Source organism: Pteropus alecto, unplaced genomic scaffold (assembly GCF_000325575.1).
Source record: "Pteropus alecto unplaced genomic scaffold, ASM32557v1 scaffold5, whole genome shotgun sequence".
NCBI classification, from domain to species: domain Eukaryota; kingdom Metazoa; phylum Chordata; class Mammalia; order Chiroptera; family Pteropodidae; genus Pteropus; species Pteropus alecto.
In genome coordinates this window covers 19,057,370-19,078,518 of record NW_006441953.1, presented here as the reverse complement: position 1 = coordinate 19,078,518, position 21,149 = coordinate 19,057,370, and the positions used below count along the sequence as shown (strand labels likewise).

At 35.8% G+C, this 21,149-nt stretch overlaps 1 protein-coding gene across 2 annotated transcripts in view; it reads right to left on the bottom strand.

Annotated features, from left to right (window-relative positions):
* Positions 1–11,746: 11,746 nt before the first annotated feature.
* Positions 11,747–21,149, bottom strand: part of DHX15 (DEAH-box helicase 15) — a 51,078-nt gene continuing 41,675 nt past the window's right edge. For both annotated transcript variants that reach the window (XM_006918956.3, XM_025051701.1), the window contains 4 exons: positions 19,960–20,082; positions 15,775–15,965; positions 13,547–13,716; positions 11,747–12,313 (listed from right to left, as the gene is read on the bottom strand). In XM_006918956.3, coding sequence (XP_006919018.1) covers positions 12,196–12,313; positions 13,547–13,716; positions 15,775–15,965; positions 19,960–20,082 — 602 coding nt within the window. In that variant the 3' untranslated portion in view covers positions 11,747–12,195. The remainder of the gene's footprint in view (positions 12,314–13,546; positions 13,717–15,774; positions 15,966–19,959; positions 20,083–21,149) is intronic.

Genomic DNA, 21,149 nt, shown 5'->3' with positions numbered 1-21,149 from the left:
GATTTATCTTCTTCTGTCAAGAGTTCGAATTTTAGTTTTAAATAGAATTCATAGGTGTGAATTCTATTTAAATTGTACCTTCACCATAATAAGCCTTGATTGGCTTAAGCCCTGTGTAAATAGCACAATACCACATAAGTTATATTGTAATAACAAACATCCCCAAATTTCAGTGGCTTCTACGACAGGTTTATTTCTTGCTCATCTCCATGTGGGGTCAGCTGGGAATTTTGCTGTCTCCACACTATGGAATGTTGCTACGGCAGAGAGAGGAACATGAGAATTACAGACTGTGTTCTTACAGCTTCCATTCAGGTGTGACCATGTCATTTCTGCTCTATCCCACTGGTCTAAGCAAGTCACATGGCCATATGCAACTTCAAGGGGGATATGAAAACTTACCACATGCCTGGAACCAGAATATTTGGAGAACTGCACCAATAACTACCACAAGGATCCAAAGTTTACAAAGCATTCACCACTATGATTACTCAATGTAATTCTCACAGTATCGAAGATAGCAATTAATTAAATGTGATAATTCAATTATAAGGTGTCAGCAAACACCAACAAAACAGAAAACCCAATATAAACAGTTTGGACAATTCTGCCCACTATTCTGAGTGAAAGCACCGTGAGTGTATGAAACAGGAGGTGTGAATCTGCTGTTTGCTCATCTTGAAGTATACTTGTCTTCTATAATGAGTGGAATTCTTGCTCTGCTCCCTTTTGCAAATGGCCTTTTGCATCTCAGCTCAAGTCTGTGATCTTTCAGTACTGGAAGAAAATGTGGCCATGTGTTCCCCCCATCTCCCGTGAAATAGCCCAGCATGTTTCTTTAACACATCACCTTCTCAGGGAGATTTAATTTGAACTATACAATGATTTTTGCCCTAAGGACTGACTTAAGAGTCTGACCCCTGGGTAAACGATGAGACTCCACTTTACCCCTGTCCAGATGAGGAAAGTAACAAAAGCCCAAAAGCCCAAAGACATTGAGCAAGCAAGTGGCTCTAATTCCCCGTGTCCTTAAGGCAGGTCCCTGTGAGGGGATAGCTTAGATACATCCCAAAAACCGTGTGGCTTCCCCCAGCTGGCTTTTGGCTCGGTATTTCAGCCATCTCTTCCACAGTGGAGATGAAAGTGTGAGGCAGGAGGCTAAGAATAGTCTTCACTTTTCTTAGTTAACCTGGCAAAGAAGTGCTTTGGTTTCAAAGCCTGATTGCTGGGTGTCAGGCTCCAGGGGAGTGAAAAAATAGATGGTTTATCAACCCCACTTAATTATGCCAATAGAACTCAAGTGAGATTTGTTAAAGGATGGAAAGCTGGATGGCCCGTGTGTGTCAATATGTCAAGGAAAGCTTACTAAACTTTCACTCATCTGATTAGATCAATAAATATTTATCTTTTCTACATCTATACAAATAATTCATTAGATAGCAGTGAACCTCAATGCTTACTAAACTTTCACTCATCTGATTAGATCAATAAATATTTATCTTTTCTACATCTATACAAATAATTCATTAGATAGCAGTGATGTGACCTCAATTTTTCTCTTGATTTAAAGATTAAGGGGGAGTGGTCAACTTCTATATTCAGCAATTCTAGAGACAGATAACCTAAAAGCTTCATGCAACAAAACATCCAGAAATGTAAAAATAAAATGAAATAACATAACAAGATCTTTCAAAATGTATAGCTGAGCAAACCAGAAAAACTCCAGGATGAAGACTGAAGGACTGAAAATTTAAATAAGGATGATGCGACAGGGTATGCTTAGACATCTGCCAAACTTGGCAAGACAGGGGCGTAAGGGGTAGAGCAATTTCTACTAAATCTTGGGCCTTCAGAAAAGCACGTCCCAAGTGGCACAGATAAGACAATGAAGTTCAGTTTTGCAGTGGCAGGGGTGGGGTAAATGGGTTAAAGGAAATAACACTGCTATAGAGATAAGTTAACAGGCTTCGGGGTCCGCTCTCCCCACCCTCCCCTCCCACACCTTCGAGATCTGAAAAACAGCTCTCGCACTTACTAGTCCTAGACTTTCGGCAGGTTACACAACCTTACACCGCCTCATTTTCCACGGCTGGGCTGTTGCAAAGAATTGATAAATTTAGTGCATGTTAAGTGCTTAATTAGCACAGTACCTGGTACAATAAGTGTTCAAAAAAATGGTAGGGCAAATCAAAACATGTTTTTCTTCCAAGGTTCAACAGATTTTTCCTTAAGAAAGCCAAGAAATAGTATCCTTACTTGAAAATATAATGAAAAAATACACTTTGTGTTTAGTTGTAAACAACCCAGATTTCGCAGCCATATCAGATGTTAATCTAATGGTTAGAAAAAAAAAGTCTGAAATTAACAAATATTTAAAACTTCCTCCACAGTTTAAAGTTTAATTGCCACTGCAACATATGTTAAAAAAAAAAAAAAGGTTTTGGTTAACTATTATTCAAATTCTCTTAATGACACTGGCATAGTTCAAAAACAGGTTTTTACTTGGGGAAAGCAGAAATCAAATGGGATTATAAATAAAAGCCGCAACGTAGATAATCACATACAGGGGGGTGGGGGGAGCCCTTCCCAGGAATAAGGAGACAAAATAACAAACTGAATGACCTTGAAGACGACTCCATTATATCAGGGCCTTGCTTTTCTTTGAAAATGAGGGTTTGAAATCAGTGACTTCTGAGGTCCCTTCCAGCACTGTCTCTGATTTTATGACAGCTGTTCCAATTGCAATAGAAACTATCCATTTGGCCTTTCCATTCCACAAAAAAAACCAACCCACAGTATCATTTCTAAAAGCCAGAGTCAAATTCTTGTTTTGAATTTTAAAGTGCTACATGACTGCTAAGGTTAAAACTCTTCTCTTTCAGAAATCAAAAAGGTTGAAATCATCAGGATAAAACCCATCACCACTGTAAACCAAAGTGGATTTTCAACCTAGTAGAAAATTTGAATTGACAAAGCATGCAAAAATTAGCTCAAATATCTGCAGCCTTCCTCTATGAGTGTCCTGGTAAAGCTTAGTGGTTTAAGTGTTTACTGTTTATGCTACAGGAAGCAATGAGGCTAGAAAGGCTGGAGGCACAAATGTGATATGCCCAGAAACTAGAATCTTTGGACAGGAAAGGAGTCTTTTTCAAATAAAAAGTAACAACTAAAATCTACAAATTCTTAATCAGAATTGTTTGTTTTCACAAACCTGTTCTTTTTGTGTGTATGGGTGAGGGGGAATGCTGCATGGGGTAAATCACCAACTATCAATCACGTATTCGCAAATTTCCAAAGTTTTAGTCACTGCATTTACATTCATTTGTGGGTGCCCACCGAGTGCCATCCCACAGGAGCACCTCACAAGTGCAGCACCTTGGCACCGTCGGCCGCCTGGAAGAGGTAGAATGTGAAAAGACATTGCCCAAATAACTTTTGCTGTAAAGCAGAACTTAGAAAAAAAAAAAATCACTTAAGAAATCAAATCTTATAGAATGGAAATACTTTAGCCACAGCATTCACATATTTGACGGTGGATCCCAAATGCTTATCTAAACAGAGGTAACACAATTAAACCGCCTTCACTCAAAATGGTGTCGGAAGGCAACTACCCTATTTACCACCACTGATAAGTTATGACAACACTATTCCATAGCCTGTCACTGTATTTCTTCTAACCCCAGGCACTGGGATTCAGGATTTCCTCAACACTAAGGACTTATCGCAAATGCTTTAGTGCAGAACATTAAAAAATATCAGGGATGCAATGCCTTATTCAGAAACTAGATAATGACTTGGGAATAAAAGGTGCAGAAGTAATGAACTGTCACTTATCAGTTTTTCCAAGTTTTCTATAAAGAGCAAAACTTTAAATACTAACTTAAAGCATAAATCTAGCAGGCTCAGAAATTCTGTAGGGAACCCAATGGCCAATGAAAACTTCGATCACTACCAGTAGGTCTCTGTATTTTTCAGGTATAATTTAATAATAATATATATGAACACATGACCAAGTGTTTGTATTTACTAAAAGATAAATCTGGCAAAAAACACCTATCATCCCTTTTTACAATCAAAATGTTTTGGAAAAATGACTCTCTAGTTATACTTATATAAAAACTATCAGTATTACTTTTTAATATGAGGGATAACAAGCAAATGTCTTTATGTCATTTAATTATTTTTCTCTCTTCCCTTACGGGACACTGAAAAAAAAGATGCTGCAGGAGAAAAATAACTTACTTCTGCCAGTTTAAGAGGTCTTTTTAAAGTCTAAGCACCTGCTTCTGCTTGCCTAGCTGAGCCTAAACTTGGTGACAAGACTAAAAAGAAAGGTCAACATAAATAAGGCCATTCCCTGGGGACTTAAACTGGGTCCTCAGAGAGCACATGATGCTGAATTTCCCTAGACAAATACTTTGGTCTTTACTTGTAATCAGATACTGACTTCGGCACACTACAGCACAGCATCAGTACACGCTGTCAGACACCACACTCTGCTAATTCATAAATACAGTAGGGGTTTTATCCACGAAAAGCTTATGATTTACCTCCATACATTCTTTCGAGAAACTTCTCTGCAAGCATCCCTGGGAGAGCAAAGTCTGTCGGGCCCCACAAAATACCCATTTAATCATATTTGTAACAGTGGAACAGGAAAAGCTGCCACTTATGGGTATCCACCAGACCAGGTATTAGTTATATATTATTTCACTTAATAAAGCCAATCCTTTGGCAATTCTCAAATCAATCTTCCCTTTCTTTACAAAAGAAAAAGTAGGTTCGGTGAGTCACAAATCCACAATCTCACTGCTGGATAAAGACAGAGCTGGGATTTAACACCGATCAGTCTGTTTACGAAGCTCGTTATATCATGTTCCTGTCCCACTCCTTGGACAAGCTGGTTTCTAGCCTAGTGGGCAAAAGAGACTAGGAGGTCTTACTATGAAGTTCCACTATCACTGGTGAGGAAGCGAACAGCGCTATTAAGGAAACACGAAAAAGCCACAGCTGTTATATTTTTAAATATCTGCCGAAAAATTCCTGCAGAGCAGGCCTAGTGTTAGGTACTGGGGACAGTGACATAGGACCTGGCTCCAGCCCTTAAGAACCTCACAGCCTACCGGAGAACCTTACTTGGACTCCAAGGACAGAGAAATGGGGAAGACAATCAATCATTGTGATGGCTCCAAGTCATGGGAGAAAGAAAGCAGTTTAGTGTGAATAAACAAGAGGAAATGTGGTTCACTTTGCTTTGGAAATATTTCTGCTCCTAAAACTGAACAAGTCACTTGTGGATTATGCTCACTTCAGACTAGTATTTCACAGATCTAAAAACAGAATCAAGAAATGGTTGCATTGAAAATCCATACAATAAAGCAGCAAGTCACCAGGTAACAGAAGATACTATCAGACTCTTGCAGCTCCCCTAAACAGGAGGACCTGGGAGGCGAAGTTCCCTTTCCCATTTTCTTGTGAACATTAAACCAGAATAGAAAACTAGACTCGCCTTGCTCACACAGGTGCCTAATATATACTGTGGATAACATTCTAAACTTACGAAGAGAACCACGCAGCGAATCACGGCTTCCAACCAGGCTTTGTAATATCCAAACTCTCTGGTGCCCAACTCAGAGAAAACACCCATGGAGTGGCCCAGGGAGCCATTACGAGGCAGGGAGGCATGCCAGCACTCCTGATAGACCCGCGTGACTTTGATCTCAGCGCTTCCAAAAAAAATGGAAATAATGCAATCTACCCTAGACTTATGAGGGTCAGTTCTCATCAAGGACTCTGAAGAGTTCCTATAAATTATTTTAAAATTTGCTATTGATTGCTTTCTCCTCCTCCACCATGCCCGAACATTTCTACTGCCTTCAGCCTGACCATCTTATTGTTTCTTGGTGAAAACATGACTGTCCAAGAGCTATTTGTTTACTTAAAAGTCCGTTATACTAACAGATATCCAATATTACATTTCTCTATAGTAAAAAGAAAAGGGGAGGGGCGGAGAGGAGAGGAAGGAAGGAAGGAAGGAAGGAAGGAAGAAAGGAAGGAAGGAAGGAAGGAGAGAGAAAGAGAGAGAGAGAGGGAGGGAGGGAGGGAGGGAGGAAGAAAGAAAAGAACGAACGAACTGGGGGGGGGTGGTATTTGGGCTTCAAATACTTTTCTTACGTCTAACCAAATGCCTTTTACCAAAATTGACACAGCAGATAGATCCTGATCATTACATTTTTAAGGAGACATCTCTAAAGCAGTCAGCATTTCTGTACAAACTCCCATTTCTCTAAGGTAATTAAATGTCTCTAGAAAAGGTAAGGAAAATACAGACTCAGACATTCAAAGCTTAAAAATAAAAACCTTTAACATCACCAGTCCAGTCCCTCTACAATGTAAAACGGTAAATAACAAAAAATGTAAACTAGATTAAATTACAACAAATTTCATCAATGTAATCAATCTTGGGAAGTAATGATTACACAAAAGTCAAATATAAAGCTTTAAGAATTTTTAAGAAAACTTTTTACAAAATAGTCATTTTTCTAATAAGCAAAACTGAGTTTACAATAAAAAGGCAAAAAACTAAGTGTAATGTCAAATGCTCACTACCACAATTCAGAGATGAAATTCTAACCATTTTTTACAATTTCTTCACAAGTTTATCTATCATTCTTCCAATATTAAAATGTTTCCCTTTTAAAAATGTTATAGCACTGGTAAATTCTCCCCATGAATCCAATGCTAGGTTTTTTGATAAAGCACTAAACTGCGCCAGTGCCACAGAGCTGAAATATTCCCCAGCACCTAATTCAGTAATCCCACTTCTTTTCTTTAGATAATCTAAATTTAAACCACACACACCTCTGTAAGCATTAAAACAGCATTAAGAGTTTTAAACATGCCACTCCCTAAAACTGAGAGTACACCTCATTTCATTCTGATGCCTCAGATTCCGCCAAGTCTAAATTTCTTTCAACTGTCCCACAATTCTTCATGAGTAACAAATCTAAGAGCTGAAATGCAGACATCCCTCAGCAAAGACATCAATTACTGCATGCACAGTGTTCACCAATGCCACTAACCCAAAATCACAGAACACATGGCATATGGAAAACTCAGTGATACTAAGATGAGTTCATGGGTATAGTCGCCATCCAAATCTAAATATACAGAATGCTAAACCTTAAGTATAAAGAACATTTGCTTTGTCTAATAATTTTTTAAATCTTAATTATCTTAGACTTTCCTTTTCTCAGTGCTTACCATACTCACCTTCTACAACCTGAACTCCCTGTTTTCACTTCCCAGTCTATAGATCACAGAAGAGAAACCTGAGGAAAGTGAACTATCAAACTCTGAAGATCTAAACCCACTCATGACCTAAGGCATCCCTGTCATAATCCCTCACAAATTCATAATCAAATCACTTGCCAAGTCTCTTGCAGTCATTACTGCCTCCTTCATACCTGAACCCAATTCTACCTGACACTCAGATCAAGATATATTCTCCCTCCCCCCAAAAAACCCCAAGTTGAGGTCCGCTAACTTTCCCTTCTGTGTAGACACTTTTTTCATTTCTAAGGCTAACGCCACCAGTCTCGGCCTCAACCCCCGTCTCTCTTAAGACATTGGTCAGCTTCACCTAAATATGTTAAGGGGATGCCTTAAAAAAATCCTCTTCTTGATCTTAATCACAAATTCTTATAAAAAGCTTTTGCAAGCTTTTCTCACTTCAAAATCCCTCTCAATAACGCCTGCAGAGGCCAGTTAGGTAGAGTAAATGAAGGCACGTAAGAGGCTCTGTCAAACTGAAGAATATGTGCCTACCTAGAAGGGACAGCCACTACCCCAATGCAGCAGATTACTAGGTCTGTCCTTACCAAATCTATGAGTACCTTGACTTTATGTATCTTTCTTAAAAAAAAAAAAATTTTTTTTCTAAACAATGGCTTTTTCTAACTGGTTTGAACACCCACTGAGGGTCACATGAAGCAGATGGTCAGGCTACACCCAACTCTTTTGGCTGCCTGTTTGCAGCCTTTACCTTAAACCAACACAAGCTGGCTAAAGACAAAATTACCAAACCCAAAGGCCTTCTAGATTCCCAATTCCCATCCATCATACCTCTCCCATTCCTTTACTAAAGGTTCTATACAAAATCTCTGCCATTATTCTTTCTAAGTGGCAATTAAAATCACAATAAAATGATCTGAAGCCTAGATTCACAATTGGCACACACCGCCTCTCATATATACACGTATATTATATATACGCTAAACCATTTATCTTTGATGACTCTCTTGCTTTTCATCTCTTGCCCTTTCACTGGTATTCTGAGTTCTGGTTCGATCTCATTACCTGGGTTATTTATTATAGTATTTTTTTAAGTGGTTTCAGTATCATTCCCCATCCTTACGATTTATTTTCTATACTGAACTCTAATCCACTCTTAACCACCTCAACCTAAATTCATAGCCTCATCTGTCCACCATCTACAATACTGTTTAAATAAAAATAACTTCTACACCTTAGAGCGACTCCTGTCCAGGGTGCCACATCAGCAAATCAAAATTTAAGATAACTTTTTGTGTCTCCGTAAATGCTCCGCTTGACCAGAAACACAGACAATACCCGAACGCCACACCAACTCTGGGCTTTCTCACCCCGAACGAGGTTGAGAATGTGGCCCCAGCCAATCGGTATGTTCTATTTTCCCCTTCCTTGTTCTTTATTCTTTATCCTTCAAAAGCTTCTTGCACCTTCCACCCCACTTTGCAGTTCTCGGAAAGTAGACTACTTCATCAAGTGTTAAAGTTTGTCTGTATGACCAACAGTCATCTTTAATAATTTTTTAAGGTTAGATATCGTTTCAGCTAAACTGGACTCCTTGCTGCTTCCGTACCACACCATGAAAACTGGCCCTGAACACCAAAAGCACAAACCATTAAAAAAAAAAAAAGATTAAGTGGACTTCATCAATATTTAAGTTGTTTTTCAGAAGACACTCAAGAAAATAACAAGACAAGCCAACAGACTGAGAAAACAATTGCAAAACACATCTCATTAAGGACTTGGATGGAGAATGCATAAAGAACTCAAACACAACAATAAAGGTAATTACAAGAAGGGGGCCAGTCACTTCACCAAAGAGATGCGAATGTCAAACAGGCACCTGAAGATGCTCGGCATCAGGGAAGATTAGTCATTAGTCATTAGTGGAAGGCAATGAGGTACAACTATATACCTAAAATGGCTAAAATCCTAAATAAAAATTGATAATTAGAAAATGTTGGTGAGGACGTAGAGAAACTTAAACACTTAAAACCTGACTTTCTAACAACCAGTAAATGCATGATACATAATGGACTACTATTCAGCAGCAGAAAGGAAATGTATTGATATATTCAATATGGATGAATCTTAAAAGCAATATACCCAATGAAAGAAGAAACCAGACACAAAACACTACACACAGTGTGATTCCATTTATCACCCTCTGGGAAAAGCTAAAAGGACAAAGTTTAGTGGTTGCCAAGCACGTGAAGTAGAGGAGGGGAGATTCACTACAAAGGGACAGGGGAAAAGAGTTTGGGGTGATGAAAATGTGTACTGATCGTTATGATTATACAACTGTATAAACTTGTCAAACGTCATCAAGCTACAGACCTAAGCAGCTATGGTTTAATGTATGTAACTTATACCTCAATTAAAGACAAACTTTAAAAACTGTCCATGAACCATGGCTCTTCACCTGAAATGCTGTTATCCTAGTCTTTTGTGCTGTTGAAATCCTAATTATTTGTTGGAGGGCAAACTAAACCTCCTTCACAAAATTTTCCCCGATTACTTAACCCAGGAGTTGCAAATGGTTGCCCAGAATTCAGCTTTAAAAAATATATTTTTTTAAAAAGCCTAAAATTTCTAACAGGAATATTTTATATGTAAATATGAATTTCCAGCTGTTTGAAATACAACCAGGCATCCTGACCTGGTCACTGGCTAGAGCCAGGGATGCCAGCTTAGTCCTCACCACTTCTAATGGCTCACACTTAACCATTTAACCTACTCAGCAGCTTATTTACATTGCTTTCCTCAATTCTTGCCTAATCCTTCCTGGTACTTATAGCTCTTTGATTATTATTACCACATTCAAATATACCTTGCTTTACAGTTTTCCTGTTCTACATCAGAGAGGGCTTATTTTATAGTTGTGACCACCTATTGTGAACTGTAACTACCCCTTGGAACTGTAACTACTTTAGTATTCAGTTGCCAAACCTATAACAAAGGGGTTGGAGGAAAAAAGTTTTAAAAGCCATCCCCTCTTTGCCAATAACATCAATGATCAAGGAACTCCCAGCTTGGGCCAAATGTGGCCAGCCTCACAACACTGAGACAGTGGAGCAGGCACGACGGAGTGAAAAGAGCAGCTTTCTCCCTTGCCATGTACCACTCTCAACGCACACCCATTAAATGCAAGACAGAACCACCACGAACCATTCCTAGAAACTTTGCCAAACTTTGTTCTACATATCAAGAGCTCTATAATTTAAGTTTCTTTATTGGAAAACCTAGGCATAATATTAGATTTTAAAAACAAGATCAATCCATACAGACACCACATTGAGACCCATTTAAAATTGGTTACATGGTCTGATTTTACATAAAGATATGCAATTGTCTTATAAACTGTATACCTGCGGTATAAATGTTAACAGGCAACATTATTTTGGCAAAGGCTGCTTTTTAGTGAAAAACAGTCTGACCAAGTGTCTAGACTTTCTGTACTCAAAAAAACTCTAGCAGATAATATTACCGATATTTAATGTAGGATAAAATTTTAACCAATTTAAATGTAACCTAAAATATCATTTCAGCATGTAAATTATCCTATGGGAACAAAATAATTAGTACTTACAGAAGCACATTAACTCCTTTAAGCCACTAGGCATCATTTAGTAACTGCTACCTACACTAAAAAGCATGTCAGTAGCCTGAAAAACTCTTAATGTGCCCAATTAGCTCCCTTACGTCACACACTGAATATATGCTTCAAAGGATATTTAAATTCCAAGTACACACATCCTATAAACTTCCTTTACCATTAAGTATTTTTAAAAGGGGTAAAAGTATAGAAGAAGAGTGTCTGGACATTAATGAGTATAGTATTTTGTCTTCGAGTGAAAGGATGTGATTTATTACAGACCCTTTGATGGGTCACAAGAAATATTTCATTTATGGTTAAGAAAGGGTTTTTAACTTGTCTACTACCTGTTACAGAAAATGAAAAGTCAAATTCACATTTTAACCTACTTATTACTTCTGCACAGTGCATGAAACACCCAACACTGAGACCAAGATCTCCAACAAACTGGTTTCAGAGGCAGAGGACTCAGAATGGTTCTCTAACAAAAAGGTCTGCAAAATGTGGTTAACAAAATAATAATTACCAGCCACATAAAATGAACCCTACGATGAAGGAAAAACTCTTTCATTATTGCCTTTTGGGATCCAATTCTGAATAAAAACTACGTACTTTATCCCATTAGATCACATCCTGATTAACCTAACAAAGTGCCAAGATATGTTTTTAAAGACTACTTTATCTAAGCAGTAGTCCTTGAGGGAAGATGCTAAATACGTAATCATAGTATACTTACAATAGGGGAAAAAGTCCCACATTGGGAAGAGAAGAAGCCATACTTTACAAAGATAGAACAAAGATATCAAAGTGCTTTGGCCGAAATTAGTATAAATAGACTTTATTGAAGTCAGTGCCTCTGTACTGAGACAGAAGATTGTGTCTACATAAGCACAAGTTGTAACATTTCACAACTTCTAAAAGGAATGTCAACAATTACAACGATCATGCATACCATGGTCGATAATCACATTTTAGAAGCATTTTCAACCATTTCTAAAGAAATGCTTATAACATTGTTATATATAGAACTACTTTCAATAAACTGCAAAACATTGATCGACTTTTCCAGTATGAGCTACAGTGTCAACACAAAAGGGAGGCATAAATGTTTAATTTATGAAATCAGAATGGAATATTTACTGTAAAGAAAAATTAAAAAGCTTTCAAATAAAGGCCATTATTGAACCAACGTGAAGAGCACAACTTGAACTTTTGAGTTCATTCATCTTTTAAAGCTGTCCTCTGAATAACTTCAGTTCTGAGCACTGGATTCAGTATTGTGAGTATTCCTTGGACTGAAGTTTGGCAATAATGCGATCCAGCTGTCTCTTAGCTTCACACTGTGGGAAATTGCTCATGTCATAGTACTGAGGGGCAATTTTCACCAACCTGCCCAGAGGAAGGGGAAAAAAAAAAATCACCAAATTAACATTTAATTAAAGTACTAGAGCTACCAAAGGATAGGCAGTACTCATTAATAAATACACTGTTGAGCAACAGCAAATCTACATATCCAAATCAATGTTAAAATTACAAATGCCTAATCCTTATAAACACTTTTAGCAATGCGTTATTCTAGTAAGCTGTAAATTTTCTGATGTTGGACGTTCCGTTAAAAAAAAAGAAAAAAAAAAAAACCCTCGAGAAATTCTCTTAAAAACCCTTTCTTTACATTAATATAAAGATATTAACATACAGTTGTCCATTTCTCCACTCTAGAACATTATTCTGACCAATCTTTCTAAGGTTATAGTAATACAGATTCTATATAAGAAACATCTTTGTAGTCAAGTGATTGGATCTTCTCATTTTCCAAGTTTTAATAACTAGAAACATAATTCTATACCCCAAAGAATTCATTTGAATAAAATCTTTTTTAATACTTAGCCATACAATTTTTTCTCAACAAAGCATGTAAGATAAAATGGTAATGTACTACACAATTTAAGTGTCAAAAGTCATAAATCAGTGTAGGAAAGAAGCCCCACAACATAGAGAAAGTGACATCAACCAAAATAAATGCTTTCAGGCCCACCATTCTTGGCTGACATTTCACATCATAAGTTATAGAATGGATTCTGGCAAAAAATAAAAGACACACAACCTTCAAAAACCACACCACCTCCCCCAAGGGGGTGGGGTGGGTGAGCAAATTTTGCTTAAAATAACCATCAGTTCTGATTATACTTTGTAAAATCAAATATGCTGAGATACAAAGAGAGGCATATATATATATATATTTTTTTTTTTTGAGGCATAGTCTTTATGCTTGCTTTAGAAGCACCACATATAACAAATAGTTGAGAGTTAATTGTAATGGGACAGATAAAATATAGAAAGACTTGTAGAACCAGGGAATTTGAGTTAATCATGACAGCAAGAGAATGGCTCCAAATCCTGCCCACGCTCACCGAGCAACTCCACTGTCCTCTTAGCAAAGCTAAGATTGTAAGAAATCAACCATTCCACTAAGTCAAAGCCCTGTACTGTAACTGCACACCGAAGTATACAGAAACCAAGTTCCCCTGTGAGGGAAAAGAAGGACAAGTCTCCAATAACCAAGTCAGGTTCCATTTTGAGCAAAATGCTAACAAAAACTATTAGAAAAAAGGTGCTGCTTACCATTCTGGCTTGATATCTGTACACGTCCGAATGTAATTCTTTGTTGTAAGAACGAACTCATTATAAAGCACCCATTCAGGCTTGTGGTCAAGAACAGTAGAGGGATGCAGCTGAACCACCTGGTTATCTTTCACAGTTAAGTAATGCCCTGTCCGTTCTAAATGTGCCACCTGAAACCAAAACCCTGTAAATTAATATAAAGCTTCTGATGTGCTAGGTACAAAACAACAGTAATGTAAAACTACCTATATAATTAGAAAAAGGCAGGCCTCGCCTTTTGCTTTGTATTCCATGGCTATACTTTTTTCACTGATAAAAGCAAGGATCGGTAAAGTACCGCAGGCCAAATCCAACTCCCTGCCTACCTTTGTAAGGCGCTTGTTAGCTAAAAATGGTTTATACTTCTTTAAATGATTGAGGGGAAATCAAAAGGAAAACATTTGGTATGGAGTAAAAATCATATAAAGTTCAAATTTCAATGTCCATAAGTAAAGTTTTATTGGACCACAGGCACACCCATTTGTCCATGGTTGCTTTTGCACTAGAAGGACAGGCAGAGATGAATAGTTTCAATAGGGACCCAACAGGCCTGCAGAGCCTAATACATCTTTTTTAGTCTTTTCTCTGCCTTAGACTATCTGAGTGGGGTCTTTAGCACCAGGTAACATCTATGGAGTAGATAAACAATTACTCGAAGATTCATATTTAAGATAGAAAAATAAAGAGAGCAAAAAGGAGAAGCAAAAAGTAACCACTAAGGAAAAGAACAGGGGGAAAAAAGAGAAGGTGCATGTGCTTCTTGCTTGTATCTCTTTGGTCTATGTCTATAATCAAACCTACTGATTGGTGACTCTAATCTAACATTTAATCGAATACTAAAGCAGATAATTACATGCCCTTTCCAATTCTAGAACTCTAGTAATATAAAGTGTGTGAAAAAAATTGAATAATAGAAAATGAATTCAAACGATAAATATTTAGTAAGCACCTACTAAATGCCAAGTACTATAATACATACCCTTTTCAAACAAATTGAAATCTTAAGGAATCAGAAATCCATAATGCTTGAAGATAATTTTGTCCATCTTTTTTGAATTATTAAAAGCAAATTTAAGAACATATCAAAAACAATTAGTGTACACTAGAACATAGTATGAATATAGCTGAGTCAGGAAATTTATCATACCTAATTCTACTACTCACTTAACGCTAATAAGAATGAGGCCTTATAATATATAAGATGCCACAATAAACATTCTTTTAGTTACCTTGATTTCAAATACAGACAATGCACCAATCTATTTTTATTTTGACTCAGTGCATTTAGGTCCATTCTATTTATTGAGCTCATATGGCCTGCGGCAGGCCACATCCTGCTTAGTAGAGCCAGAAGAGAGAATGAACAAACAAGACTGAGACAGAAGAGATAATTAAAATCAATCCCATCTCAAGTTATATAAGATTAATTTGTTTTCAATTTTATCACCAGAAATGTGAGTTTGAAACATGTTTTAAGTAGCTTAAATGTTCACTATATTTACCTGATTAAGTTTTACTTCAGTTCATATAGCCTCTAATATAACACAAAACTAAGTGAAACATTCTAAATTATTTTTCATCTTTATTACTTGGCTCAAAAGACATTTTTAGCTTTGGCAATACCCAAGTGTTTTATTTATAAATATTGATGATAATCTATAGGACTGTGGATGAAATACAGCTGTTTGAATATTTGAATTTTGGGGTGATTAGTTTCTACAAAAAGAAGAAAGCAAACTGTACTTCTGGATCTGCCCAGACAATGGCTTCCTTTCAGTATTGTTATGACTATGTCTCCAATGGAGATCCAGATTCAAGGAAATTTTTAAATACATTTATCAAAAGTCAAGGGTTGAAATTTACACTGAAGAAACAGCTGTTAATCCCACTTGAAAATGGCTAACATATCCCTGTGGTATAAAAAATAATCTATAAATAAAAAAGCAACTCCAGAATTGATTTCTATCTAACTGGATTAGTTTAGTAACTTGCCATTTAGGGAATTTGTTACTCATCAGACATATAAATTTCTTAGTATATTAGTTCATTTGAGAGTCTAGATGTAATATTTAAGATCAATATTCATAGGCTTTCTTAAACTGATTTGTGCTTACGTGGATTCAAAGGGCTGTTATAGAAAGCAAACAATATTATGTAAACAATTATGTATTGTCATATCATCCACATACCTGCATAAAATACCCAGTAACCAAAGCTTTTCTTATATTAATATAGTAGTCCCTGCTTGTAAAGTCAGTACTTCGGCGAGGCAAATTAAATCTGTCCATAATTCGTGATAGCTGCTGGCGTACATTGTCTGCTGACATCAGGGACCTGTAGTTAATGAAGTTGTCATAACACCACTGAACCGATTCATGATCTACAAAGTTGGAGGGAGGGGAAAAAAAAGGGGACATGAATCATCCAAATAATTTAAAAGAAAAATTGGTATAAAGAATAAGCTAAATAATATAGAAAGGGGATTTACCCAAACCATCTTTATAAATATATCACGATGTTATCAACTTCCCTAAAATCTGTAGTGAAATTCAAAATCACAAATACACTAAAATTTTTGGCTACTGGATGACAAAACAATGATTTTGAACAAACTATTTCTAACGCATTATTTTATCCATGAACATCCACCTATTTGTTTCCAATTGGTCTAAGAGGGGTGGGTTGAAGAAAATTTGGTAAAGAAAAGACAGCTTTAGATTATCAAAAACAATTTAAAAAATTTAACAGTGACTTTCCAATGATTATTGTGTATTTTTAATTATTACTGAGCTAGAGCACCCGAAACCTCAAATATTTAAAGTTCTACATCTTAGCGGTGGACAACTAAGGTTTAAAAATACAAGTGATATAGTTTATAAGAATGTCTGGACACCCCACTCGTACGTTTAATTAACAGGCTTGTATTTAAGCACTTCCAAGTATGTATTTACTATCAAAAGGACATTTCTCAGACAATGATGAATCCCTGACAAACTTCCAACCAACTTAGTATTGCTCATCTTAAAGGGTCAAACTACATTATGATGTGAAATATTATAGTGATATCTTTATGTCCCAAAGAGAGTAACAAGGAGGCCTTCTCATAAAGGTAAGAAAGTTATTGTAAAATAGGGGGAGGGGTCTTAAAAACTGGAACTGTGCTGATCCTTCTCCAGCTACTGTGATATACATTAACTTTTAATCCTTTTTTTCTCTTTGGTTTTAGGATTCTATCAATTATAACACACGTTTTCTTAATAGCTCTTCAGAGGAACAACAAATATATTAACAAATGTTTACCAATTACAAAATATAGCCATATTTCATAAACAGGGCTGGTGGACAGGTGGGATAGTAAAATGAATCTTTAAATTGAAGAATCAATGTGTTAAAACATCCATTAATTAACCCATCAAGAATGAGAAATAAAAGTATCCATCTGAACTTACTGACATTTAGAACAAAGCACTGAGTATCTTCTGGAGATAAAACAGAAAGAAAGTATGCTTTAGAGCTACTTTTGCTTATCTCTGTAACAAGCTGAAAGGCAATGAAAACGCTGAAACTGAGACAAGAGGAAAAGGGACTTGTGAAAAGTGTTGTTGATCTGCACTCTGGAGTATAGCTTCTCTGAGGTTCTAAAGTTTTAGAATATACAAAATGACAATTTTAAGTTGTCAAGATATACAGAACTATCAGATATTACTGTAAGAAATAATAAATGGGAGAGATAAAATCTAAAAATAGGAACATTATACTAAAATAATTCTAGGTATATATTTCTCACCAGTACAGTAAACTACACTTAAGATCTAAAGTCAAATATAGAAATTAAGGCACTGCAAAATAACTTAATCTAGTTTTGCTTTTCAAGTGTTATTTAAACAAATAGTATTAAGATGCATTTTAGCTTTACTATGTAACCATAGTATCTAATGATAATAGATCTTCTTGACTAATAACTGAAATATATTTGCTATTTTTCAAATATACTTAATGTTTCAATTAATAAAGTTAACACAAGATCTTTAGTGAAAACATCCCAGGATTAAATATATACGAAATGTCCAAATAGATCTACAAGTCTGATATCAGCACTAGTGAGTGGATGCTATCATTCTAACTCATGACATTTCTTCTAAGTACTAGACCTATTTAGGAGTAAGATAAAGCTTTTATAGATATCTACTGTTCTATATTTTCACAGAAAGCTCCCAACTATCAAATACGTGCATAAATACAAGCATTATTTAGTAATTTTTATCATTTTAAAATTTAAATTCCTAATTTTAAAAATTGCATGTTACATTTATACTTAAAATCAAAATACAGTTCTAAAATCAATCCTAAATTTTATTTTCATACCAATTTTGAAATTGAAATACACTTCTATGCAAGTTATCAAAAGCTTTATGATAAAATATCTCAATTTTAAAAAAATTAAAATGTCTTGTGAGAGTTAAAGGGTAAAAAAAAAAAAAAAAACCCAAAAAACCCTATTCTATTCCTTTAGAATCTTCTGATTTCCACTTGAATAGTATCTTACTAATATCAAAGGGTTCTGACAACCAAGATGGATGTGGATCTTGGCTCCTTCTCAAGCCCTTCCCTTTACAGCAGTTATCAGTCTGTTAACAGGTTCTATGTCTAATAGTCACATAGTATCAACCAGTATGGTACAGTTTAACACACAATAGGAATATACATTTCTTGAAATGACTTGTCCTATCAGGGATGAAGTCTTTAATATCATGCATTACTGGTACTTAAGGCACAAGAGATAAAAAAAATGTTCTGAAGTAAACCTGTGTATTGACCATTATCTCTCGGTTTCTCAATCTTTTCATTTCCCTCCCTTATCTGCCCCAAATTTGTTAGACCCTGAGAGAGAAGGGTTTCGCACTTTTTCTTACCTGATATTCATAAATTCTAGTTAACCAATACCAGGGGTCATAGGTAAAACACAGATGTGCAGTACACTGGCTGCTATGCTGTTTCACATATTGGCCCTCAAGCACTTTTTGGACCCTGAGATGAATAAATTCACCATAATTTCTACAGAGATGTGCCGAAGTGAACAGACTATTTTAGAAGTGTAAATAGGATTTTTATAATAAAAATGAGTTACAAATAAAACAAGTGCAAAATGTGAATGTCAATGTTATAAATTAGGCTACTAATTTCTTTATTAACAGAAACCACAAACTCAAAAGTGATCGAGAACGCTCATTTTTGGTAAAAACGATGATGTAGGACTATCAGTCTTTGCATATCATCCAACAGGTTGTATATCATCCATCTGATATGTAGAAATCAAACACTTTCAGAACCTGTTGCAGTTATTTCTGCATTATCTTTTTAAGTTTTCCTCTCATTTAATTTTATAAATGGTATATTCCAACAACAGCATCTAAAAGAACTTATTACTCTTTCCTCATTTTCAACTAAATGAAAAATATTTTTCATGTTATTAAATATTCTCTGAAAACATGATTTAAAGCTAAAGTATCACGTGGCTGTAGCATGTCACCGAACCATCTTTCTACTGGTGGGCATTTAGGTAGTTTCCATTTTTTTTTTATTATCATAAATAATTCTGGGCCAAAAATCTTTAATCATATCTGTGTTTACAAAATACTAAAAGATAATTTCATAGATTATTTCTGGACCAAAGGGTATGGATTTATTAAGGTTCTTAATAATATAAAATCTGCTTTTCATAAAGATGACAACAATTTGTATCTCCACCTCTGTTGTATGATTGTTCCACTAATCCCACCTGCACACAGCTTTTGTTTGTTTGTTTTTGGAGGGGTTTTTGACCGTTGCCAATTATAAAGGTGAGTTTTGGTAACTCTCAATAATAATGCATTTCTTGAAGAGTTGAATTTTACCCCTCATGGAAATTTACAGACCACTGTAGCCTGAATGAGAATGGTCATGTTTGTTGCCTATTTTTTTATTTGGTTAGTTTTTACTTTTATGTAAGAGCTATTTACTAGTAAAAATATCAGACAGTAATGATCCTATAAATGATATAAAACTATTTACAAAAATATAAACTTTATGGAAATAAGCAGAAGGAAGTATATCAATCACTATGTTAGAGGTAAATTTTACACAAGTGTTTCATTTTTATTGCCCTGTATTTTCAAGCTTTCTAAAATTGTGCCCCAACCCCCAATTATAAAGGTAGAACTTTAAAAAGCATGGGCAATTTCTATCTTAAATGCTACTCAGTTTTTTTCTAAAGCACCTCTGGGTTTCTAATATAAAATTGTCACAAATAATAAATGAAAGTGAGAGGAAAAAGAATCTTATATGATGCACGTGACATTTAGACAAAGAATGCCTTCAATCTAACTCATACTTACTTTGTTTAAAAGCATGGTAGACATTCAGCAGTGTCAGATGATCTCCATCAATGTGGGCAAATCTCATCTTGGCCTCATCTGCGGCTTTCTTGGCCTCCGTGGGGCGAACAAAACACTGTGGGACTAAACAAGGTTGGTATGGGCCCAACACAAACGCCCATATCGATGAGTCACGCATTCACAGATAGAGGAACAAGGCCTAGCTAGGTCAGTTCACAGAGCATAGGGCAGGGCAGGATGGCCTCCAACTGCATCTTGGACTGTTTACTACCTTGATTTGGTACATCAACACCTAACCACATCTGTAAGACAAGAGGGTTTCAAAGCTACAGAGTACCTGATTATTTTAACTAGATCTAAAAGTAGGCATCAAAACAGCTATTCTGAAGGCCATCAAGATACTAGAAAGCTCAACTTATTTCAAAAACCAGTGCTGATAGCTCTACCAGTAACCAGAATTATGGTGTCAATAGCCTTTTAGCTAAGTGTAATTTTTCAAAAGGCCATCCATTGAATCCACTGAATGGCTATGAAGGTTATGAAACTACACTTGCCCACTGCAGGGTTAAAAACAACTCTCCAACCAGTCTATTGCCACATTTCTACTGTAATTTTTTTCCTTAGTGTTGTGGCTATTACCAACTGGTGGGTATCACTATTAGCACCGGTGAGCAGAAGCATACGTAAACATAAAAAATATCATGAGATCTTGGGTTCTGATGATAGCAGTAGTGGTGGAAGGTTAAACCGCCTTTGAATTAAGAAAATTCAAAAAGGCTGGTGATATTCAGCCTAGTTTTTCAGCATTTTAATAAAAAGATTAGTAAATAAAGTCCCAAGTTTAAAAAAATGTTATTTGAATCAAAACCTCAATATAAAAGCAAAATCCAATATTAAAAAGTTGACAATTAGTCTGAAACAGTCATTATTTCAAGGGTCATCAAAATATGCTTAACTACAGTATTTGTTTAGAGCCTCGATATTAATTCACATAAAACTTTAAGTTTTACAAAGCGTGCACTACAGTTTTTGAAATACAACTTTCCTTAATTTACTTTAGCAATACCATAGTCATAAAAGCAATATGAAAATAAAAATACTTAACAGCTTGGGACTTTGTCAACACATTTTTAAAGCTGTTAAAACCTTGTCAATTCAAAAAATTATAAATTATAAGTTCAGATAGAAGA